The sequence below is a fragment of the Moschus berezovskii genome, chromosome 11, assembly GCF_049115385.1.
Source record: "Moschus berezovskii isolate FMDL1 chromosome 11, NW_MosBer_1.0, whole genome shotgun sequence".
In the NCBI taxonomy this organism is placed as follows: Eukaryota; Metazoa; Chordata; class Mammalia; order Artiodactyla; family Moschidae; genus Moschus; species Moschus berezovskii.
The window spans coordinates 11,058,278-11,083,837 of record NC_142470.1 but is presented as its reverse complement, the minus strand read 5'-3'; the positions used below and the strand labels follow the sequence as shown (position 1 = coordinate 11,083,837).

Sequence of the window (25,560 nt, the reverse complement as noted above, 5' to 3'; positions counted from 1 at the left end):
GGTCTGCCAGTAATGGGGGAAGAGATAAGGTACAGGAAAAGGGAGAGAATACAAGAGTAAAAAATGATAAGGTAGCAATTTAGAAAGAAACTGACAACAAATTCTACAAATTAGATTCAGCAAATTGATTTCTGTTGAACTGAATACTGGGTAACTTGGATATTTGCAAACTAGTTTCAATGAGCTGCATTTTTGTGAACTGGCCTGCTTATCTATTTGTTGTGCTAAGTCGCTTCAGTCATGGCCAACTCTGTGCGACCCCATAGACGGCAGTCCACCAGGCTCCCCAGTCCCTGGGATTCTCCAGGCAAGAATACTGGAGTGGGTTGCCATTTCCTTCTCCAATGTCACTGCTGCTGCTGCTGCTGCTAAGTCACTTCAGTCGTGTCCGACTCTGTGTGACCCCATAGACGGAAGCCCACCAGGCTCCCCCTTCCCTGGGATTCTCCAGGCAAGAACACTGGAGTGGGTTGCCATTTCCTTCTCCAATGTGTGAAAGTGAAAAGTGAAAGTAAAGTCGCTCAGTCGTGTCTGACCCTTAGCGACCCCACTGACTGCAGTCTACCAGGCTCCTCCGTCCATGGGATTTTCTAGGCAAGAGTACTGGAGTGGCTTGCCATTGCCTTCTCCGCCAATGTCACTAGTCATGGGGAAATGCAAACTCAAACCATAACAAAATAACACTACATAACCACTAAAATGGTTACAATGAAAAAAGACTGATAATGCCATGTGTTAGGATGTAGAACAAGGTATTCAGGTCATATTCCCTGTGTTATACATATCCCTGTACAGCACAGGGAACTATATTCAATATAGTGACTTAATCAGGAAACAGGGCTGGGACAACTGGCTATATATATGGAAAAATAAAATGAAATAGATCACTGTCTCACACTATAAACAAAAAATAAATTCCAGACAGACTAAACTGTGAAAAATCAAAACTAAACAGGTTAGAACACTTATAGAGAAGAGTATGTGAAATATGGAGAAGTTTCTAAAACAAAACTCAAAAAGGACAAACTTCACAGAGGGAAAAACAAAGCTGGTCAACTTTACATTAAAAAATTTAACTTCTGTATAAAAGTTCTAAGTTAAAGAAAAAAAAAAAAGTAAGACACAGACTGGAAGATATCTGCAACACATATATCTGATAAAATAAAGGATTAGAATGAATACATATAAAAAACTTTTACAAATCAATAATAAAAGCCAAAGAGATCTCAAAAAAAAATCAGAAAATATACAAATACAGACCATAACTTACAAAAAAAAAGGAAATCCAAATGGACTATAACATATTAAAAGATGCCAATCTCCCTTATATCCAAGAAATGCAAATTAAAACAGACAGCGATTCCATTTCACAACTACCAGACATTGGTAGATCAGCTGAACAGAAGTTCACTGTTTGATAATTGTACTTATTAGTAAGGATTCAGAAAACAGGAATTAATAAAACTAATTTAGAAAGCAATTTAAGATATACCTTAAGCAATTTTGCATATAGGGATACACCCTAGAGAAATGCTCATAAAGAAGTGTGCATAACACAATTACAAATGCTCAAACCTCAGCAAGAAGAAAAAGGGAACACTAAAGAGGAATGGGTAAAAAGTGCTATTTTCATACAGTAAAGTACTTACTATACAGTAGTTAAAATGAATCACCTGGAAAACCTACATGTTCCAGACTAGTTAAAACTCAAAGTTGAGAGAAAAAAAAGTAGGTTACAGAAAAATATCTGATCTATAATATAACTTACATTAAATTTATAAACACATAAAACAATGCTATATATCCTTTTTTGATATACAATTTATACTAATAAACAAAATGAAGCAAAAGTATTAAAATGTGAAGGAGAATTATAAACAGCAAAGTTTGAATAGGAGTAACCTCTGAGTTGGGAGAAAAAGAAGGAAAGAAAGGAAAGGAACAGAGGGGGTCTTTTCATTTTATCTACAATATTTTACATCCTTAAAAGAACATCTACAGAAAATTTTGCAAAATGCTAACATTTGTTAAATTGGGCAGTGACTACAATTTTCTCAGTACTCTTCCATATGCTTGGGGGAAAAATACTGAAGAGTTTTTTGGTCAAATGAATATATACACATGTACCAGGCAGCAGGAAAAAAAATATTTATCTCCTTTTGGAACCCACATTTGTAAACCTGTTCTACTAATGTCTCTCTGGTGCTTTACTGTCTCAGTGTGATAGAAACTTCTAAGTGTTTAGGCATAAACACATTGTACTATACTCAATCTTTTTTTACCTAACAAGATACTCCCCAAGCCAAATCCCTGGCGACATTGATACCAATGATCTATCAACCAACATAGTGTGCCAACTCCAGCCCACATTTGTACAGTTTTAAAACCTTTTAACTTACAACTGATGCTGAAGCTGAAGCTCCAATACTCTGGCCACCTGATGTGAAGAGCTGACTCACTGGAAGACACTGATGCTGGGAAAGATTGAGGGCAGGAGGAGAAGGGGGCAACAGAGGATGAGATGGTTGGATGGCATCACTAACTCATTGGACATGAGTTTGAGCAAACTCCAGCGGAGACGGTGAAGGACAGGGAAGCCTGGCGTGCTTCTTGACTGTGCTTATCTATGAGGTAGGTTTATTAACCTTACTTACTTCGTTGCTAAGTCATTTCCGACTCCTTGCAACTCCATGGACTCCTCTGTCCATAGGATTTCCCGGGCAAAAACACTGGAGTGGGTTGCCATTTCCTTCTCCAGGGGATGTTACCAACCCAGGGATCAAACCCACATCTCCTGCATTGACAGGCAGATTTGTTATTGCTGAGTCACCAGGGAAGCCCTTACTTACAGATAAGGAAATTGAGAAATGTTAAATAACCTTCCTACAGTAACGCAGCTACACTCCAGGCTCTTCACACACTGCATCAATTCATTCTCCAGTAAGAAATTCTGTGTGGTGATTCTACATCCTTTCAGCACCACTACTCTCCAGGAGAGAGAGGTTTTAAATCCAGGTCCAACTAAAGCTAACACACGTAGTTAATCACTATATCATAACAGTTTGCTGAAATAATTTTAAATTGCCACTCACACAAATGCAGTTTGTCTACCATACTACAACGACTATTTATTCTACCCTCCTGAAAAAATCTGTACCTGCTATTCAGAGGTCGAGTGGCACAGCTGCCAGACTAAATTGGAATACTTTCAAGGCAAAAGTCAAGATTTTAGAGACATTATTACTTTATTTAGGCTCGACAATCAAGATTTCAGATCAAATTTTGCACAACTAAAACTGCCTGAGAACCCCCACTACCATCTTTAATGATCCCACATTGACAATCCCTGATGTGTGTAACACACACACAGAGGTATATAATTTTATGATCAATTATTTCGGTCAAAGTGTAAGCTAATCTTATTAAATAAATGTAAAAACTAAAATAACCCTAAAGCCTACATGATCTATGTAGGACATCAGTGTCTGCTCAAACTATTTGTCTTACTGCTGCGCTCTTCAGGGATTGATCGCATTTATGATGCTAGGAGAAAAGTCCTATCTCACCTATTGATGCATAAAATCTGACTTTTCTTACAACATTTTAAACTTACCTTCCATTAATAAGATAGTAGCTCAAGGCTCTAAACAACTGAAAACATACTGCCCTTCTTGGTAAGCAGACAAATTCTCTACTCATAGATCTTATGATATAGTCCAAATATAAAGCACTTTTGCCTGAGTATAAATAGGAACTTTTATTAGCAAAGCTACCACTACTGTAAAATATTTTAAGAATGAATTAATAAGCTGTTACTTTTAAATAGCATTAAACATTTATTGATTTCCCAGCTGGGTTCAAAAATCTCTATGTTAAGATGGGGAAAAGATATCTTTACAGCAAATCTGAATACTGCAAACTGACACTTTGAAAAATATCACCCTACTTTAAACCTCCTTAAATACATATTTTGAATGCTCAACAAAGAAATGACAAATCTAATTTTTTTGTCCATTCCAGGTTTCTCTTCTGTACTTAAAAGTGCCTCTTATTAATTCTCATCTTCAATGTACACCCAAGGCTACCCTTAATGTTTCAGCAAACAGAATATGATTCTTTCTAACCTCTTTTGAAATCAACAAAGACCATAAATTTAACTCAAGACAGCTTTTGTAGTTCAGTTAGATTCAAGGTCATCTCAAGGCTTTTAATTACTAACCAGGATTTGAGGAGCTCTGCAATTGGTGTAGTCGAAGGAAAGAGCAGCTGGCTTATTCATTTTCTTATTAAAGAGCCTTATAAAAACTGTCTTGGCAAATAGCAAATTCTCTTACCACCAGTGGTGAACACAAAGAAGCACAGCAAATAATCTTCAAACATTTGTGTTTACTCTAAATCAACAAACTTTTTAAATTACCAGAAGACTCTGAGGTCTTCATTTCCGCAAATATGATTTATAATTTAATCCAAAACCTGTATATAACCAGACTCCAAAAATATTTCTATTTCCATTCTGAAACCAGCTCTGCTAAAAATTATGAATGTCCTTCAAATTAGCATAAAATTTATTTAGGTTTTCACTATCAAATCCTGTGCAGGATCAGTTTTTCAGTCACTGAGGAAGGAAACCATGCAGAGTATACAGATATCTAAAGGAATGTAAATTTAACTTCTCTCTCCACGTACTTAATTTCCAATCAAATTCAGTTGTAAGTTTCAGGACATATTCAAGACTTTGAGGCAACTGATATACTTGTATTTGAAAAGAGACATACAGACACATACATACACACACACACACACACACAGACTAACCCATCCTCCTGAGATTTTGAGAGGCAACCAGAGAAGGCTCCAGAGTGTCTTTGTGACCCACTCACCCATAATCTATAAAAGAAGGCAGTCTCAGAAGGGTCCATAAGCACTGCTCTGACTAGGCTGGAAATACTGGGGTAGGCAGCAGAAGGCAATGTGCATGCTTCCGGCGGGGGGGGGGGGGGGGGGAGGGGGGTGTGCTAATGCCAGAAATCACAAGATTCAGAAAACAAAAGGCATTGGGAATGATTCCACATACCCCTCTATAACAAGAGAATAGAGGAAACAGCCTACCTGTGTCTCAATTCTAACTCAACCAACCATCAGGCATTTACTAAAAAATAGTAATAAGCCCTAGATGTTAATATACAAGATGTATTAGTGTAAATTAAACTGTTTGTTGGTGATGGTACACTGAGGTAGACAAATACTTCTAAAAATCTGCCGCGCCCCACCCCCCCAGCAAAATAAGCCAAAGAAAGCACAAAATAGTAAGATAGTCTAGGGAGGATGGTTAAAACAATGAGAAACTATAAACTATCTTAAAGTTCAACAATGAAAAACAATGAGCTATCATATGGCTATTAAAAGTTTCAAATGAGTTAATGTTGCATCAGTAAAGCTTACAACATGAAGAAAAAAAGTAAAATCAAACAAAAGCTTAAAACAATAGTACATACTGTAAGATCACAACAATAAGCAAAAAAACTAGGATTTGAAGAAAGTCTAGAAGAAAACATAAGAAAATGCTAATAGAAGTCACCTGGAAGCAAAATTATAGGTAATTTTCCCTCCAGTTTCCATATTTTCTACAGTGATGATACATTTCTAATTAAATCATCAGATTCCTAAATAGCTCATACCTAAGGAACCTAAGGGCCACAGGCAATTCAAGTCCAGAATTCAGAGATCACACCATTTAAATCTAAATACAAGATACAGCTAAATCCCTCCTGCTTTTATTGATATGCAAGCACTTCCAACTGTGTTCCCCAGGAAGTGTCCCTAAGACAACACTCTAAACTTGCTTTCCAAACAAGGCATTGGAAACACTGGGTATTCTTCAGCCAAGAGCCCATCTACGCTCTGAAAACTACTTTGGAAAATAAATTTACAGTATTTCACACACTTCATATTACCCATAAAAGCTCAGCAATTGTTAATATTAATGGGCATACTACATGAAAAGTACTTTAAATATTTGAAAAGGCTCGTGGCAGACAGCACATTTTATCTTCAAATGTTAAGTATTTTTTCATCACAGTAGTACTTTCAGTAACTGAGCTGCTCGCCAGCAGTTAGCTCTGAATTCCAGTCAGCCCAACTATCTTTCAGATTTAAACTGTCAGCAAATAAGAGAATACTTTTTTGCGGGAAAGCAATTATAATTTCCCATTTTAGGTGATTGATTAAGTTCTCTCCTCTAAAAGGTTGATTGGTTTCCTGGTGCCAGTAAAATGATTGATGAATATTTCAACTGCAGCTCCCTTGCTAACCCCCCCTCCACCCCTCCCCCATACATTGCCGCCCCTTTCCTGCTGGGTTCCCTTTTTACCGACCAACAGCGTTTAAGGAGGTTTTGCAATTTTCCTTAATGAATCCAAGTTCTCAAACTCAGGGCATTTAAGTCTTAAGAGGACAGAACTCTTCTCAATGCAAAAGGAATTGCAGATAAAAATTCCTTTATAAGGAATAAGGGAAAACTCTGAAATTAACTATGGGTTTGACTCAGTGAATGAAATTGTCCTTACAAAAGAAAAGTGTGGCATGGTTGGGGGGGGAGGAAGTATAAGAATAGTGATCATGTTAAAAAAGAAAAAAACACTGACTCTCGAGTTTACATTACAAATTATTATAACATTATAACTTTAACTGCAAACATTTCTATAAGGTAGACCCAGAGAACAGAATTTACATGTAAATTATGTGATCCCACAGACCATAATATAAAGCATCCAGGTGTTCTAATAAGGAGACAAAGTATGGTAAGCATTAAGGAATGTAAATATTCCTTGAGGGATGACTAAACAGTATCTAAAGTCAAAATCATCCCAATGAATCTGTGCTGTGAGTACCATAGTTATTTGCTTAAGGCAGGACTTTCCTAAATTGCAACTTCCTGTTTTACCCAACTCATTTCATCATAAAGCTGGAAAATTCCTTCAGGGATTACCTAATTTAGCACCTTCATTTTATAGGTAGTCCCACAGAAACATGCCTTTATAAGAGAGCTAGAATCAGGACCCAGGCAAAACCTAGGCCCACCAACTATTTCCTGAGCCTCATACCTCCTCAAATAATGTGACTGCTCTCCTCTCTTGAGTCCTTCCCTGCTCAACACTATATTACTACCATAATCTATTAACCCCCAATGTCACATTGTTCTTACTATCTCCTTGCTAGAAAATCACATTCTATATTTTACAAGCTTTGGACAACCGGTTCTTCTATTTCCACTTTCAAGGGGTCACATCAATCTTGGATTGGTCCTCCTCTTTTTCATATAGCAAGCTTTTGTGTGGCAGAAATTTTTTTTTAAATGTACAGGGGACAAAGGCTACCTTTTCCTAAACGGCATTCCCCAAAGTACTCAAGCAAACAACCAGGGATTTATTGACCATCTCATCTTAATCTGGGGTACCTGGTCACTTTAGTTATAAGGAGTGCTGTATTTCCAAACAGAAATGTATCTATATTCTGGTTCCAGGAGGGCTTTTCAAACCTTGGATTTAGCTTCAACACTCAGCTTGACTTACATTCTGCCCCAATTTTCTCAAGTGACTGAAAAGCATATTCTCTTCCCTTGTATTTTGTCGACTTTCTCTGACTACCTGCAAAGAACTGACTCAAAGGACTCTGATATAGGAAGACTCAAAATTCCTGACCTGATTATTCTTTCCTTTATCCATTCATTCATGAAACACCAATTACTTATGTTTTTAGTGCTGAGGCTACAGATTCAAGACACGGTATCTATCACTGCCGTGAATAGCGCGAAATCCCCTCTTTCCTTAGCACTCAAAGATAGTCTCTGACTCTATCAAAACTGTTTTCTGGTTGGCTTATTAAAGTCAACATGAAAGAGAAATAAATCACTTGCAACTCTAAGGATGGATCTCTGTGACTCTATTCTATAGGGAGTTGAGATCTGTATAATCCTCAACAATTATAAATCGCCTGGATTCACAAGTATCTGCTTTGAGCCAAACACTATGCTTGGCACTCTACAGACTTTATCACGAGTCCTAATAACACTACCCTCAATTTCAGAAACATTATAGTACGTGGGGAAAAGGGGAGTGGAAAGAGAGAATATATGTAGGAAACAAACGATTAATGGTGTTCTAACTGTAAAAACTAGGGTTTAATCTCTGTGGGCTTCAGTTTTCACATCTGCAAAATGCAGGTGACAGTCGAACACCTACCTCACAGAGTTATGAAAACAGAGTTAACATATGTAAGGTGCTTAAAAATTATATAATTACAACTTTATAAACGTTAGCTGCTATTATTATTCAATGAGAACACTAAACTTCAGAGAAGTCAAGTGACAAAGTCACACAGCTGTGATCTTTGTACTGCCACACTCCAGTCCCTGCTCTTTCCCTCTCACATTATCTAACCAAAATCCTTCCTCCCCTACTGAAACTACTGCCACTTCCAAAAAAACAAAGCCCTCTAAACAGGTATCAGTGGGGGGTTTCCCCCAGGTGGTTTATTATCCTGCCAAAAAGGCATTTTGGAGGAAGGATTGTAAGGCTAAAGAGAAGCCTTCTAACAGGTTAGATTTCAAAGTACAGCAAAAAATATGGAAGGGGAAAAAACCACAAATCTGCTTAAGTTATCAAGCTTAGTAATTAACATGATTTAGCTCATCTGAAACTTGAAATAATATCCAAGCATTAAAATGAAAAAGGAAAGGCTCTTATTTTCTCATAACTAAGCTGCAACCCTTACAGAACACAAAAATGCTTAGAAAGGTACATTACACGAAACTCCAAGAACATCAAGATGACTACAGAGCTCTCAGGAACGTAGCCTAGATATCTCACTGATCTTTCATCACCCACCAAGCTTTTCATCTTAAGTTCTGATCCAGTAACTCCTTATTGTTATTCACATTGTTCTGTGACATTTCTTTTGCCAGCAAACTCACTCCAGAATGAGTTCTACCGAGCAACTACCCTAAGGAGTAAATCCCTAACTCTTTAACAACACACTAATTGACTTACACTAAAATGTTACTCACACTAGGAAAGGGTATTCTTACATCAGCAGAGGAGATACTTCTCCTATACAGACTTTATTACAACTTCCCTCAGTGAAAACCAGGTTAAAGGAAAACCAATCTACAAACTGACACTGCCAAAATCACAGCTTTAGAAGCCTCAGTGAAAGCCAAACACATCTACTGAAAGCAAACAAGCAAATTATTCTTTTATGTTCATAACTTTGTGTCCTTTATTTTAACTGAAGTGCAGCTGATTTAAAATGTGTTAATTTCTGCTGCACAGCTAAGTAATTCAATTAAATATACATACATACATTCTTTCTTTGACATTCTTTTCCAATATAGTTTATCATAGGAAGCAAACTATTCTTGAAGGAAATTTTGAAAAGATAGAGGGTTTTATCTCGTATTTAATTTTTTATAACAATGACTCTTTATCAAGTAATAAAGTCTTTTTGTATTGTCAGATTTATTTCCACAATTATAAATCCACCCTTGGTGAGGCAACAGGTTCTACTGGAAAATTTCTAATACAAACAATTACCAGTTAAGCAACAGGTTTCACATGGCAAGTAACAAAAGCCTTATCAGAGAACTCGGTGAGGTGAACTATGGCATACATCATTTAGTCTCCAGCAAGGAAAACTGAAAACGAACTCATTTTCATTTTTTTCCTCTGTAGCCTCTTTACAGAGTTTTGTTTTGTTTTTTTAAGAGAAAGAGAAGGAATGAAAAACCCAAAGTAACTAAGTGCTAACAATAATACCTGGTAAAGTCACCATTTTCTTACACATTAAGTCAGTCTGTTTAGAAAAGAAGTTCTCTCATTACTTTGGTCTGCGTGGTCGCAGGCCCCCTTTTACACACCTAAAAATTACTGAGGACCCAAAGAGCTAACATTTACACAGGTTATATCTAGTGGTATTTACCACAGTGTGAAATCTTTTTAAATATCTATTAATTTATCCAAAAGTAACAAGAAACCTGTTATATGTTAATATAACGTATTTTATGAAAAGTAACTATAATTTCCAACAAAACAACAAAATTGATGAGAAGAGTAGCACTGTTTTATGTTTTTACTAATCTTTAATATCTGGTTTAATTCTGGCAGTTAAGATTCTCCTACATGTTTCTGCATTCAGTATGCTGTGATATACTGTTTTGGTTGAGGTATACACAGAAAATCTGGCCTCACACAGATATGTAATTGGAAATGTAAGAACTATTTCCTAATGAAAATAATTGTAGGTATTTTCCTTTGATAATATACCAAAATTCAGTAAGTAGTGGTTTCTTAAAGGTCAGTTCAAAGGAAAATCTAAAACCGTATCAATGAACTTTGTGTACTCTGTTACATTAAAACCCACTGGTCTATCTAGCACTTTGAACCCATCTTTTCTCCATTCAGAATTTTGTAACATCATACACTGGATAATTTGGAAACTGCTCCTTCACTGAAATGTGATCTTCAAAATGTTGACACATTTCATTACATGATATTTTTTTAAAAATCATATTTATCAGTAACATCAACATTAGGGCTCATCAGAAAGGCTTTAAGTATTGGGAAGTTGTCAAGCTCAAAGTGGCAGGTACAAGTTTTCCAAGATTCTAATTGTCACTTGAAAGCTCAAATTTTATTCACCATCAAGAAGCACTGTCAGTTTTCCCTGGTCTAACAGGCTCACTGTTCACTTTCCAAAAACACGGTCTGCCAAACACCCAATGTGAATATGGTCTGTCAATTGTTCTTTCAAGTAAAAATTGTGTTCCATGAAAAAAGCAGCTAGTTCGGCTCACAAAATAATTGCAGAAGCACCTTTCCTAAAAACAATTATTCTATTCCGGTAAGCAGCAGAAATGCTTTGTGCATTTGCCATTTCCTCACACAGAATATCAAAAACATGTGTACTCAAGGGTAGAGATTTAATAAAACTAATCATTTTTACTACTTCATCCAGGACATTCTTAAGTGAAAATAGCTTAAAAAAAAAAATACAAGTGACTAGAACTGAAGAATACAATGACTACTAGTACAGTTTGATGCTTTGATTTCTGCTAATGTGCCAATAATTTACCCACCACCGTTTCTCAACATGAGCCCAAATGTCAACATCATAAAAAAGGCAAGTAATGTCAGCATTATTATAAAAACAGTTTTGACTCAAGAACCTCCTGAAAGGGTTTCAGGACCCACTCTTCCGTGGTTCACGGATGACACTTTCAAAACTACTGGTTTACAACATATAGTAAATTATTAATAACAAATCTAAGTACTCAATAAATAAGAAGAGATTAAGTCTGAAACAATCTAGTAACAAATGATCAAGAAATGATTGACAAAAAATACAATCCAACTATTATTTCATTACTCATTTATGAATTTTAAAAGGCAAGAGATGAGGAAACAAGATAAAAAGTGTTTAAGACTTCAAGTGTCCTCTTCTTTCTTGTAAGAAAAACTAAATTATACAAACTGCAGTTAACTGTGACAAAAAGAACACTGCATCTGATGCACTGTGCGTGTGAAAGTCGTTCAACCACACCGACTCTTTGCAATCCCATGAACTATACAGTTCATGGAATTCTCTAGGCCAGAATACTGGAGTGGGTAGCTGTTCCCTTCTCCAGGGGATCCTCCCAACCCAGGGATCAAACCCAGGTCTCCTGCATTGCAGGTGGATTCTTTATCAGCTGAGCCACCAGTAGAACATAAGAAATTAACAACAAAAAAATCAAGACTTTTTTTTAATCCTTCCAAGACGGTATGGCTTCAAGACTGAAATGAATGCAAGAGTTAATTTTTTAAATGAAAACTAACATAGGTTAAGGTAATTCCCCCAACTCCCCATCCTTTCACAGAACCATTATGTCCATCATTTTGGCACAGATTTGTTACTAAAATGTTTCCCAAATCTTAAACTATGAAATTATACCTCTGGACTCAAAGGAAGTATAATAGGAAATTTAAAAATCTGTTTAATTATGTCGTTTTTCAATCAATGTATTTAGAGGGAATATTAAAAACACAGAAAATTTAACACTACAATGATGGGTTGGAAGAGCAGGCACTTCATAGATCTCTGAAATGCTTTTAGAAAAAGATACAAAATTCACTGAAATATAAGGAAGAGCTGGAAATAAATTAAGAAAGTTATCTACTTCTGCCACATGAGGAATTTAGTTGTGCATTTCCCTCTCAAAATCACAATTCTCAAGTTTATTTTCTAAATAATTACAAATTGTTTCCAATGCAAACTGTTGTTAAAGCAAATATGTTTGATATATCCTCTGTGAATACACAGTGCAATTCCAATGTGATATAGCTTTTCACTCAAACAATTCCCTCTATCATTATTACCAGCTTCTCTTCATGATTTCTCACTCTTAACAGTGAGAGCAAAATGACCACTCTGGTTCAAACCACCCACAGAGTATATCTTCAAATCAAATGCCAGGATTTGTTTCCAGAATACATTACATGTTGCTGCCTAGGGAGTTGGTTTTGGAAACACTACACTTGGCAGCTGACCTATCAACAGTGCCAGTAGAATTGACACCAACTTAAAGGCCAGAGTCCCTCTAGAAAACAGAAAAATATGCTGCTACTGCCATCTGTGGTTTATGGTTGAATAGCTTCTTCTGTATAAACAAACTGAAGGGTATGTACAGTTTGCAATTAGGTTCCAAAGAGTTCATCATTTGAAGATACTTTTTAAAGTTAAACTCTTAATATAACAAATTGTAGAGTTTATTAAGTGTATGACATTAAGAATTTGTAATTCCTTATTTGAACTTATGAATATAACGCTGATGGAGAAACCACAACTACTCTGAAAATTTTTCCATTGCATAAAGGCTAACTTTTGTTTTCCCCAAACACACACTCCTAAAGAAATTCAAAACACTTGAATGCCTCCGGTGAACTTAGAATGAGGATATTTTCTCTTTTGAAATAATGACCGTCAATACTACAACATTCCCCAAATTTTTAAAGCAAAAAAAAGAAAAAAGTATTTTTAAAGAAATCCAGGAATTTTCTATTCAGACATGAGAGTTGGCACCCTTCAAAATAAATTTTAAAGACTCAATTATCCCTATAATTTTTTCTAAGAACAAAATATCCAAGATGCAAATGAAGGCTGAAAGTAGACTATTTTCAACTTATTTTCTCTCAGTTTGCTTTCTCAAATGACAACCACTGTAGCTTAGGGATCAAAAGATTTGGTGCAGCTGGGGGTGGGGAAAAAAGCAATTCAGGTCCCCAGCAGCCAGCTGAGGAAATCCTGGTTCGCTCCCCAACTAAATCACTGTTAATTAGAATTACCGGGTTACATAGTAAAGTCTTATTTAAATAATTGTAAACAGCAAAAAAATCTCTTTTCTTGAGAAGCTGTTCTCCCCAGGTTACTATTTAACAGCAGGTAGTAAGGAAAGAATGAAATAAAGTAGGAAATGTTTTAATTTTTCACATAAAAGTTTCCTATTTATAGCTATTTCTAAAACACACTGAAAAAGCAGGTTAGACATCTCACAATGGTTTTCTTCTAATTTTCTGATATCTAAGATAACAGCCTTATCTTTCTCATAAAGACAACCCATGTCGGAAAACAAGTAATAAACAGAAGCCTGGGCCTGATTCTGGGAATAATATATATATCAAAGTTAATCCAGAGTTGGTTTTTCTGTTTTTCAACATAGATTAAGCTCAGACAAATTTGAAACTTCGGCCCTGAGAGGCATTCAACACCCAAAAAAGAATTACCTGCTCAGTACTTTTTGCTGACTTTAAATAATTCTGGTATTTTTGAACCCTAGTTATTAACAAAGGCATCCATAAACCCTTAAGAAATTACCTGAATCAGGAAAAAGTTGACCTTAAGAATGTAAAGTTTGAAAGAAAATATTTTCCTTCACTACTTGTTGGTCTCAGAAATACCTTCAAAGTATTATAAAGTTGGGTATATTAGATCATCACCTGTGTGGACATATTCAATAGCTACTTTCTGTTTAAAATTGTTTCAAGGACACTTTCATTCTTTGCTGAAATGCAAAATTTATCTGTTGATTCAGAACTTTCTATTTTCCTGATTGTGAACCTTTTTCACATATAAGGCAACTGGTACACACAAAATGAGGCATTTTTATTGTCCTACTTTAATAGAATAGATTTGACCAATAACATTAAAATTTACTCATAAATGGCATCTTCCCAAATTTAACTTTCAACCTAATTATATAAAATACTGCAAAAAATACTTAAACGGCGAATGACATTTAACTTGACTACAACACAAAATTAAATAATAACCAAAACTTTTGAAAAGGCCCCAAAGATCTAGATGAGCTTGCTGAAAATGAAATCTCCTAATTTTGGAGACTATTCCGGCTAAAGCTATCCCAAAGCCAGAAGTTACCATGTGAACACAATTCATTAAAGGGCCAATTTATTCAACACAAACCAATAAATACTTAGTTATAAAAACAAAGTGATGATGTCTTAATACAGGATGAGACTCACAAATACAGCCCCAGGCCCCAGAACATGCAGGCATCATTAGCAATTTAAAGCCAGCGTGCCAACAGGCACGCTGTTGTGAGAAATTTCACCACATTTGCAGTTGGCATTTCTACCCTCCATTCTCCACTAAACCTAGATATTTAAACCTAAAATTGTTTTCTAACCTTTGCTCCACAACCCCAGGAAAAGGGAAAAAATGAAAAAAACTAAGAAATTATTAATATGAAATACAGGATTTCAGCATAGTTTAGGAAATTCACCAGCAGTTTTATTCACTAGCTCATCTCTCTCCTCCCCATCTAACTCCTCTTCACACTAATTCATGCTTATATACACACACCTTTTTGCTACAGAATTCAGAATGATTTATGGGTTTGGAACATGTTTATACTTAGATTACATGAAAGAATATGGTAGATGGTAAATCTGAGATTGGAAATGTGGTCATCTCACACCTCAGCTCACGGATGAATCTGTTCATTGTTGCCTTTCAGTGTTCTTTGGAGGTCACAGAACCCACTAAAAAACACCTGTTTGCTGTTTGGACTAAAGAACAACAGTACTATAGTATGCTTTTTTGCTTATTCATTTAATGGAGGTAGAAAATTCTGGACTGACTCAGAACTAACTTGATCTTTAAAGTCACAGAACTGAAAAGTTACACTCACGGAAAATATCTGCTAAAGTATTTTCAGGGATGAACATTCGGATGGCATGGTCTTAACAGAAAAAGAGCATCAGGTTTATTTAGTGAACCTCTCTCCAATTCCTCTAAATTGTAATTATATAAAACATGCTTTTAACTACTTATAATGGCTTATAAACTTCCTTTGTTTGAAACACTTAGAAGTCTACTCCATTATTCTCTCAAAATAAAATGATCAAGTGCAATATCAACATATACTTCTTCAAATCATTCATCTTCCTTTGAAATTATGATTGAGTTCATGTTTGTCATCAAAACCTAAAAGCAGCAACTGAAATATTTGGTGCAGTGAGCACAGGGAATTCTTGGAAGGGTGATGGTGCATCAAAAGACTAGCAATTCTGTTCAGATAGAATAATAAAAACCATTTAAAGGACTGCGTATTCATCATCAATGGCGTTTCCAGCAGGAAAACATTTCTAAAATTCCACTTTCAGTTTATTTCTTCATGCCACAAACCAAAAGATCTGCTATCTAGATGACTATCTCCTGCAAATAGTTCGTATAAAATAGAAATCAGCCAACAGAATAAAAAGCCAGGAAAATTCATTTTCTCTGCTTTGAACCTAAGCAGTTTCATTTACTTTTGAAGAAAAATATTAATTAGGAAGTATATAATGAAAAAAAAACAAACCCACCTTTCCAAAGATAAACTTTTTATTTTTTGGTAATTCTTCTGTGAGTATGTTAAATTATAAGAGATAATGAACATAAACTGTTAAACAGTACACAATACTCATTTTTACACTGGAACATAAAACTTTCCACAACAGTCTAATGTTTCATGTATTTTCCTTAGAGCCCATCAAACTGCCAAAAGTCCCATTCTGTTTTCAACAAAAAGGAAATATTTGCAGCACTAAATTGGGTTGATGTAAAATACTAAAGCCACCTTAGCCTTGGTAACATTCTTTTAAATGGTCCTGACCGATTGAGGAAATGAGACTGTGAAAGGGAAATTTGATTAAGAGTTAAAATTACCGCTGAGTTCTTTAAAATGTAGTAATGAATAATTAATAGCAAATGCAGTTCCTAGGCTTCCCTTACAACAATATTCTCAAGTAGAACTGAAAGTACTGTCCGTAGTAAAATCCATCAGCTACCAGTCGCACAGGTGGGTACAGGAAGCATACACACTATAGAAAGGCATTACGAAATTACACACACTAATATGGACCATAATATAGATCTGAGCTTCTATAGATCTGATCTAAAAAAATCAGCATGGTAAATTTTAGATCAAAATTTACAACTTTAACACATTAACACCAAACCAAATCACCTCTTAAAAAGCTTAAAAGTCAAAAGCACTAAAGAAATCCTTTGTTCCTATGATACTATCTCCTTCTACCCTAACTGGATTCCAGCCTCTTCCTTTGTGACACGGGATTTTATTGATCTCAAACATGCTCACATTCAGAAATTAGTCTCCAAAGACAACCCAAGGGACTGCAAGCCACCTAGATACTACACATCACAGACATCTCAAAAAAAGACAAGAGCTTTGAAAACATATTATTTGGTCAACAACAGTAAATGAAGCTAACCAGGCTCTCTTCAAAACCGACTTTTTCCTTAACTGGTAAAAATGCCAGATCTACTCAACTGGCAATAAATGTTTGACGAGTTCATAAATTTATGAAGGCGCAGATACACCCCAAAACTTCTCCCCTTGTGCAGCTCCCCGTTCATTCAGCAACCGAGGGCCTACGTGACCCATTTTAAGGTTACTTTCCTCACACCTGCCAAGTCACTGTCCTGATTGAGAAACTTCTTGCTGAAGCAATTAATTTTTAGTGCCTACTAACTGTCCCGGGTGTTTGCATTCAATTTGAAATCTGTTACTTGTTAGACACTGTTCGGTCCTAGATCTTTCAGAGAATTGCGCGTTTATGGCGCAGAGAGGGGAGGAGGCGCGGATCTCCGAGAGCCTGCCCTTTATTCGGAAATGAGGAGATGTGAAAGGTGGAAGGCAGGGCAAATAAATAAATAAATCGGGTTTGCCGCCGAAGCGTTTGCCGGCCGGTACGAGCACCCTTTGTAATGCAGGCCTCCCGGGGCTATCGCCTGCGCTAATTGCTCCAGGGCGCTTTCCAAGTTCAAAAGTTCACCTTTTACGACCTCACAAAAGCTCCTTACACGTTACCAATAAAAACATTCCGCGGCAAACACTGTGGGGGGAAATATCAAACAGATACAAATAAAACACCCCGCGGGGGCAGAGAGCCGGCGTGGGGGTGGGGGGAGAGCGGTGGGGGGAGTCGGTCCCAGCCGCAGCCCGAGGAACCTGAGGACTTGGCCCGGACACGGGGGCAGGGGGGCGCGCGGAGGGAAGGGCCGGGCCAGGTGAGGCGTCGCCGGGGCTCCGGGAGCGCCAAAGGGAAGAGGAGAAGTTTGGCTGGGCGGGCGCGGGCCGGCACCGGCGGGCGGAAAGAGGAAAAGAGGCAGGTGTCCCGGGCCCCCGGTCGGGCCGGAGCGCCGAGGCATCGGGAGAGCGGGCTGAGCAGGGCGGGCAGGAGAGCGCGGGGCAGGAGCGGGGTCCGAAAGAGAACCGCTGAGCCAGGAGCTCTGAGACTCCGGGGTGGGCGCCGAGAGGGAGGCGGGTGGGCAGCCCGGGAAGCGCGGAGGGGAGAGAAAGAGGCTCCCGAAAGGTGAGGGGCAGAGAGAACCCAGGGGACGAGGGTGTGGCGGCGGCAGGGCGCCGAGGGAGCGTCCGCGGAGGGAGGAGGGACCGTGGCGGGGAGCGCTGAGCGGGTCGGCGGAGGGGAAGGACTCGGCGCTGAAGGGACCCTTCGGGGGAAGAGACCCTCGCACGGGGGTCCCCCGGAGGCGGGGAAGGGGAGGATGGGAAAGAGGGGACCCCAGGGGGAGGGGACGCCCCCACTGACGGGACTCGAGGTGAGGGGGCCGGCGGAGAGGGGCCGGTGCAGAGGGGATCTGGGAGCGGGGGAAGGACTCGCGCTGAGGGACGGGCCGGGGGGAGGGGAGGCCTGCGCGGAGGGGACAGAGGGGAGGGGGAGACGGAGGTCGGGGTGGAGGGAACCAGGCAGGAGGAGGATCCGCGCGGAGGGGAGTCCGCAGGCGGGGGGGTGGGCGGCCAAAGAGGATCGGCGCTGAAGGGGGACCGGGGTGAAGGTCCGCGCTGAGGGAACCCGGGGCCGCCGCGGCTTCCCAGAGCGAGAGAGAGCGCGTCAGCTGAGAGGAGGGGACTCCCCGCGGTAAGGGGACAGAGGCCCGGTTCTCGCCCGGCCGAGACTTTGCACGCCCCTCACCCACCGTTGCGCGGCGGCGGAGGGAGCGCGGCGGGCGGCTCCAGGAACCCAGCCGAGCCCCCGCCGCCTCCCCCTCCGCTAGGCGGCCGTTCGTCCCGCTCCATGCGGTGGAGCTCAGGGCCCGCGCTCGGCTCGCTGCTCCGCCATGACCGGCGCCCTCGTCGCCGTCGTCGTCCGCCAGGGGGAGGGGGCTGTCAGGGGCCAGCGGGCTCCCGGCCGCGGCGCTCTCTGGGCCCCGAGCCGCCGGGCTCCGCGCCCCTCCGCGCCGCGCCCCCTCAGCACTGGCCAGCTCCCACCCCCGACGTCACGCGCCGCTGCCACGCACTGCCCTGCGGAGCACGCTGGGAATTGGAGTCCGCCGGGCGAGGCCGGCCACGCTGGACTCCACCAACTGAAGGGGTGGGAGGAGGGAAAAGCGGCCTTGAGAAGGGAAGGCCAAGGCCTGTTAATATCACGAACCCTGATGAAGACTTCCGGTACAAGTTGAATAAAGGTTCCTTCAGGACCTTCTCTTTATTATGACTTATCCGTGTGTTCAACCTTCCCTATGACGCCTCGGATCCCCCCCACCCCGAGAATGAGTCTTTCCTAGGAGGCGGATCGCCGAGGAGCCGGGTGAGCACGTGCAAAGAGGCCCAGCCCCGTAGGCGGGTCTCAGAGGGGGCGGTGTTTGTAGGTATTCACGAGGGCCTTCCTCCGCGGCTTCGGGACAAATTGGACCCGAGATTAAAGGACCGGAGTTTAACTCGAGGTGACCGTGTTCGTATGCAAATGGAATCTATAAAACTCTGCTTTCCGGGGTACTCTTTAAAGCCTTTTTACCTCCGGATGGGCGGGAAAAACTGGAGTTTCTCTTCCTCCTCTTTCATTTTCCCCCTGCCCAAGGAACGGAACAGAATGGCAAACTAAGCTTCAAGCCATTGATGCTATTAAAGAAACTCAGGCTCTTTACTCCTGGGGTCTTGAAGCCTCCGTTTGAGAGCGTCCTTCCTCGGTCTTGTTCGCCTTCCTTGCTCCTCAGTTTTCCTATCAATAAAACGGGGTTAGACTAGGTACGGGGTCAAATTGGAAGATCCCAACCTCCCCCACTTGTGCTCCTTGCCTCAGTTTCCCAGAGCACAACCCCGGATTTTGCAGTTTCCGCTGCAGAGCCCACCTACTACGGCCACCAGGTGGCGCATGGCCACCAGCGTCTGGGCTTGCCCCGGGCATCCGCCTTCAGCGACCCTCTGTAAAGGCTCATCGCGGCCGCCTCCCAAGGTCTAACCAGGCTCTACCCGGTCTGTTCGAAGACAAAGAACAAGAACACTGATTCCTTGCCCGCCTCTAGTCTCCCGGGTTATGCCGCAGCTTCCTCACCGGCTGCCCACCCCAGTCTGTCTCCCACCCTGCCTCACCAATCCCTCGGCTTGTCTGTCATTGCTTGCTTAATTTTTAAGTCCTTATACGGGCATTCTCACTCCTGCCTGATCTGACCCCTTCCACATTTCTCATCACAGCCCTTCCCTGCTTGGCAGGATGTTTTGTGATGCTTCCCTGTACTTACGGGTTGAGTGGCTGTACCTTACCAACACCGGTTAACCTGTACTGCATCCTTAATACTGTAACTGCTACTGTTCTGAGAGTTTGACATTAACTCCATGTTCTTTAAACCTCACATCTGCTTTATGAGGAGCTTTAGTTCCAATATTGCCCCTATCATATACTGACGAAATCACCCGTTAGTGATGGGGATTCCAAACCCAGTTGGTCAAACACCAGATCTTGAATGCTTGGCTCCACACTGTTGGCTTCACCCAACCCACTCCCAAACTCCTACTCATCTTTCAAGATCCTGTTCAAATATCCTCTCATGGATATTCATATCCCCCACCAGGGGACACCTAGATCCCCAGTGTGTCCCCTTACTGCTGTTGAGCTCTCTGTGGACTGTGACAAAGGATTTCTGTGTGATTGCTCCCCACTACCATTCCCCAGCTCCAGAGGGGAAGGGCAGCCCTTAGCGTAGGGGCAGGAGGTGGGGGGGTGTTGAGCTGGGGAGGGAGACAGAGGAGATGGGTCTTCAGGGCTATTCCCTCAGCTCTAGATTCTAAAATGAGTTAGGATCAGATGGCCTTCCTAGAGCCAAAACTTCCCTTTATCACAGACTTCTGGAGGTAGTAAGTTCCACTTCCCTGGAGATCCAATCAGGAGCTAAGTGGCACTGCACTGAAAGGCCTGGGGTTTTCTAAGTTGACTCTCAAATATGGACAGAAAAGTTCAGTCAAACTCTCAGCCCTTGGAAGCAGCTCCTCCTCTTCCTTCAGAGCCCAGCTCTGTTGTCAACTGCCTCCCAAAAACCCTTCTAGATCTTGACTAGTCAAATCCATGTTTTCTCACCCTCATCATCATAACCCCAACTGCTGAGCACAAAACCTGAACACAGTAGATACTAAATAATCGCTGAGGGGGTCAAAGAACAAATAAAACATATCTAATCTCTTTACTTAATAACTGTGACTTTGGTTACCTCCAAACCTCAAAGTCCTGGTTTCAGGCTTCCCTTGTGGCTCAATGGTAAAGAATCCACCTGTCAATGCAGGAAACATGGGCTTGATCCCTAATCTGGGAAGAGTCCACATGCCTCAGAGCAGCTAAGCTGGTGTGCCACAATTATTGAACCTGTGCTCTGGAGCCTGGGAGGCAAAACTACTGAGCCCATGCACCTAGAGCTTGTGCTGTACAACAAGAGAAGCCACCACAATGAGAAGCCTGTGCATGGCAAAGAAGAGTAACCCCCACCCCCACATCACAACTAAAGTAAAGCCCTCGCAGCAATGAAGACCCAACACAGCCAAACATAAATAATTTTCTTTTTACAGGGCAGGAGTGGGGGAGAATAATAGTTACTACCTCATGGGTTGTTATGAGAATCAAATAAGATGATGCATGCAAAGCAATTAACAAAGTGGCTTAACAAATAGGACTTGTTACTAATGTTATTTAAAGAGTGGTCCTAATTCCCAGTTACTTCTCTTGTGAAAATGCTTCTTGGGAAGAGTCAACTAACACAAAACTGAGAAGGGTGAGGGCAATGACTGTGTACTGAGACCCCAGCCATTGTTCTAAGCAGATAGGGTCCTGTGAGGTATGTCCTTTCCCCTACATTGTCCCCCCAACAATCCCGAGAGGCCAACATTTTTCTCCACAAATGAAAAATGAGGAGACAGGCTCAGAAAGATGAAAAAGACTCCCCCCCACACACACACACCCCAGCAGGATAAATGACAAAAGAGAGGAAGAAAATTACCTAAGGAGAAGGATCTGTGGGGGGAGTGCTGAGGCCAGAGATAGAAAAGCAGTCAGAGCTATCACTAAGCAAGGCAGGTGTAGGCTCCATCATTAAGGACTTGTCCTGTGGTGGTAGAGACAGACACTTATCAAAATAATCACATACCCACAGTTATGACAACACGCTTAGAAGCTCCTGGTGCTGTGGGAGCCTGTGTGACAGGGTTTATTTTGGTCAGGGGTGGTGATGGAGGGATCGTGAACATTGAAGATGAAAGGATGAGTGGGAGTGAGTCACACTGGGTGAAGAGAGTGTTTCAGGGGAAGGAACAGCCTGTGCAAAGGTCCCAAGGCCCTGTTGAAACAGAAAATTCACTGTAACTGGAGCCCACCCGCCCAGGGGAGAGAGGGCAGGAGACAAGGGTGAAAAGGAGGAAGCCATGGGCTCAGATAGGGGACAGCCAGCAGGGGGAGCAGAGTTCTCTTGATGACAGCAGCCTTGTCCAGGACCTAGCCAGACTGAGCCAGGCTGCATGGGGAGAAAGGGCTGGGTAAGGGAAACCCCCACCAGGTTCTGTTTGTTTTCAGTACATTTTGTCTATTTTTTTAATAGCTAGGACACACATTGCAAAACTCCCAGGTTGCAAAAAATTATTCAATGAAAAGCCTTTCTCCTTACTGCATCCCTAAAGGCTGGCTCCTCTCCTTATCCATTAATTGTGTCCATTCTCAGATTTTCTATGCACATAAAAACACACACCGTATTTATTTTTAAAGCTAATCTAGCCCTCCCTAGGGAATCTCTAGTTAAGAAAGAAGCCAATTTGTACCGAACGCCTACTGCACATGATTCTATCATTCAACTGAAAGTTAAGGAGCACCAGACCTTGTGCTGAAGCAGTGGTTCTCAGATTTTAAATCCCTGTGGAGGGTTGGTTAAGAAACACAGATTGTTGGGCCCCACCTCTAGAGTTTCTGCTTCCTTAGGTCTGGGTTGAGGCCTGATGTTTGCATTTCCAACAGGTTCCCAGATGCTGAGGCTGCTGGTCCGGGCGACCACACTTTGAGACCTCTGAGCTAGCTGCTCTGTGGACAAAGCACATGGTCTGGGGAACCTTACACCTCTCTCAAAAGGGAAAGCATGAACAAACACATACCAACAATATAGTTCATAAAGTGATCAGTTCTACAAGGAAAATGAAGAGGGCAGGGGAGTGCAGGAGGGGGAAGTGCTGGAGAGTAGGGTTGGGGTAGGAGTGAAAGGTAACAACATTTGAGGGCACAAGTAAGTGGCTCTTTTTGAGCAGTTGACGTTTACAAAGCCAGGCAAACACACACAAGAGGAGCCCTCCTGGGCTCAGGGGAGGTGAAACCTACAAGAGACAGTATGCAGAGAGCAGAAAGGGGGCTCCACCCCCGCCATAGCGTGCACAAAGCCAGAAGGACCTGCAAAAGTGACTGTGGAATTCGGAATGAGATGAGAGGGAGAAAGTCCGAGACAGGAGAGTTGGAGAAGGGGGCGCGATCGAGAGATGCGGTCTCTGAGAGGGTAGAGGGATGCCGCCTTGGTTTCGGTTGCAGAGATCCCAGCAAAGTTTCCCCGTAGTGAGGCCGAAGACCCCTGGTGCGAGAGGATGGCCAGGGAATTTGAGGAGTGGCGAACACGAACTGCTGCTCGGGAAGTTTTGTTGCCTAGGAAGCGGAGAATCGAGGCGCTTCCTCAGGCTGGTGAGGAGGGTGTTTAAATGATTGGAGCTACAGGAGTTTAGTTGGGGGTTGACGGGAGGGATCTGGGAGAGGGGAAGAAATGGACCTTGCAAGAGAGAGAAGTCTGAGCCAGGAGAAGGGTGGAGCTGGCACGATCGGGGTGTTTGAAGACCTCCAAGACTAGCGTGCCCTGGAAACATCCCTCCTCTGAACTTACTTTACAACCAACTCCAAAAGGGAAACACTATTTTCCCCAATTAACAGATGGGAAAGTGAACGTCAGAGAGCTGAAGAGACACTCCCAAGGTCCTCCATCTCAAAGAACAGGAACCTCACTCGGTGTGGAGAGCCCGCGCTCCTTCACCGCCCCAGCTGCTCCTGCGGGCTCCGAACCAGACCCCTTTTTTGTGTCCTTGCAGGGATGCCCTTTGGAGAGCCGCCCAATGGCAAAGAGGCCCGGCTGGGAGCGGGCCAGCGGGGTGGGGTGCCCCCCTCCGTCCTAGCCCCGCCCCCAGCGGCGCGGGATGGGGCGCGGGGCGGGGAGCCGCGCGCGGGCGGGGGGCACGCGGCGCGGGTAGAGCTGACCGCGCGCCCAGCTCGCAGTGCGGCCCGCGCTTCCCGGCGTCCGCGCGCGCTGTCGGTGCCCGCCGTCCGTGCCAGGCCCCGTATGGCCGCAGCCGCCCTCCCCACCAGGCCCGGGAGCCGGCCTGGGCCCCGGCCGCTGTCTCTGCTGCTGCTGCCTCTGCTGCTGCTGCGCGTGGGCCCGGTGCGCGCCGACAGCAAGGTAAGCGCTGCCCTGCGATCCGGGCGCAGGTCGGTAAAGCCGAGCGCGAGGGGGCGCTGTGGCTGGGGCTGCAGACCAGGCACTGTGTGGGGCCGGGAACCGAGGGCCAGGACGGGCGAGACCCGACCCCGGGCTTAATAGGGAGGCTGCAGGGACCGGGACTCCAGGACAGGAGCGCGTGGGGAAGAAGCACTGGAGATGGTAGGGGTGTTTCGGACCCGGAGCATCAGGAAGGGGCGCTGGACACAGTCCGGTGAGGGCCGAAGGTCAGTACTGAAACCCTGAGCCAGGGAGAAGGGGCGCTGGGAGTTTGAAGGGGGTGCAGAAGGCGATGGAATCTCCAGCCTAGGGAGGTGATTCGCAGGAGCGCTGGGCAGGGGCAGCCTGGAGATCTGGCTCAAAGTTTCCGTGGGAGGCTGACGCACGTGGGATAGAGCCCGGGTAACTGTTACCTAGCGACTCCAAGGTTTGTAGCAGGCCCTGGGCCAAGGCTTTCAGGCCATACTGGGGACCCAGAGTCCCTCCCCAGTGAATCCAGCTGGACTGGTCCCTCCTGCCTTCTGCTGTTCCTGCCAGAAATCTGATGCACCCTGTAGAGTGCCAGTCCCCAACCTTTTTAGCACCAGGGATCGATTTCGTGGAAGACAATTTTTTTTCATTACATTCATTGTGCACTTTATTTCTATTAATATTAATTATAATCTATTAATTATAATAGCTTCACTTCATATCATCAGGCAATAGATCCTGAAGGTCAGGGATCCCTGCTCTAGAGCACACCATGTCTCCAGAAGTGACCAAGATGTTCTCAGTTGTGGCTAAAAGGTTCTGCTCTGATGTCAAGCAGATCTGGGTTCAAATCCCACCTCCACCTCTCACCCAAGTGACCCTGAGCCTTTACCTCTCTGAGCCTCCAATTTCCTGGCCTGTAAATATGGGAATAATAAGGTAGTCCTCACTTCCTGCAGTTGATGATCTCTGCATGAGAGAGGTCAGGCCTGGATAATGCTTAGCACCACTCTGGCACCTAGTATGTGCCCAGTAAATGCTACTGTGATTTTGAAATCTCACCACAGAGACCGCAAAAGGGGGTGAGGTCCAGAATGTAGAGAGGAGAAGCACTTTGAGTCAGTCAGAGCAGGGACCCCTTGAGGGTGTTTTAGAAACGACCTGGTGAGGACTGAGTCAGGACTGGGTGAAGTGAGAGGCAGGACGGAGGGAGAGCCCTTGTTCTCGCAGAGCGTGAGCGTG

At 42.6% G+C, this 25,560-nt stretch overlaps 2 protein-coding genes across 4 annotated transcripts in view; one reads left to right on the top strand and one right to left on the bottom strand.

The window, feature by feature from the left end:
• NR6A1 (nuclear receptor subfamily 6 group A member 1) overlaps positions 1-18,800 on the bottom strand; it is a 232,995-nt gene extending 214,195 nt beyond the window's left edge. For both annotated transcript variants that reach the window (XM_055399847.2, XM_055399848.2), the window contains exon 1: positions 18,553-18,800. In XM_055399847.2, the coding sequence (XP_055255822.1) occupies positions 18,553-18,652 (100 nt within the window). In that variant the 5' untranslated portion in view covers positions 18,653-18,800. The remainder of the gene's footprint in view (positions 1-18,552) is intronic.
• A 5,276-nt stretch (positions 18,801-24,076) lies between these two features.
• The window catches only part of OLFML2A (olfactomedin like 2A), a 28,433-nt gene continuing 26,949 nt past the window's right edge, over positions 24,077-25,560 (top strand). The window contains exon 1 of one of the 2 annotated variants that reach the window (XM_055399967.2): positions 24,077-24,309. In XM_055399967.2, coding sequence (XP_055255942.2) covers positions 24,193-24,309 — 117 coding nt within the window. In that variant the 5' untranslated portion in view covers positions 24,077-24,192. The remainder of the gene's footprint in view (positions 24,310-25,560) is intronic. The other variant, XM_055399966.2, reaches the window with a different exon arrangement.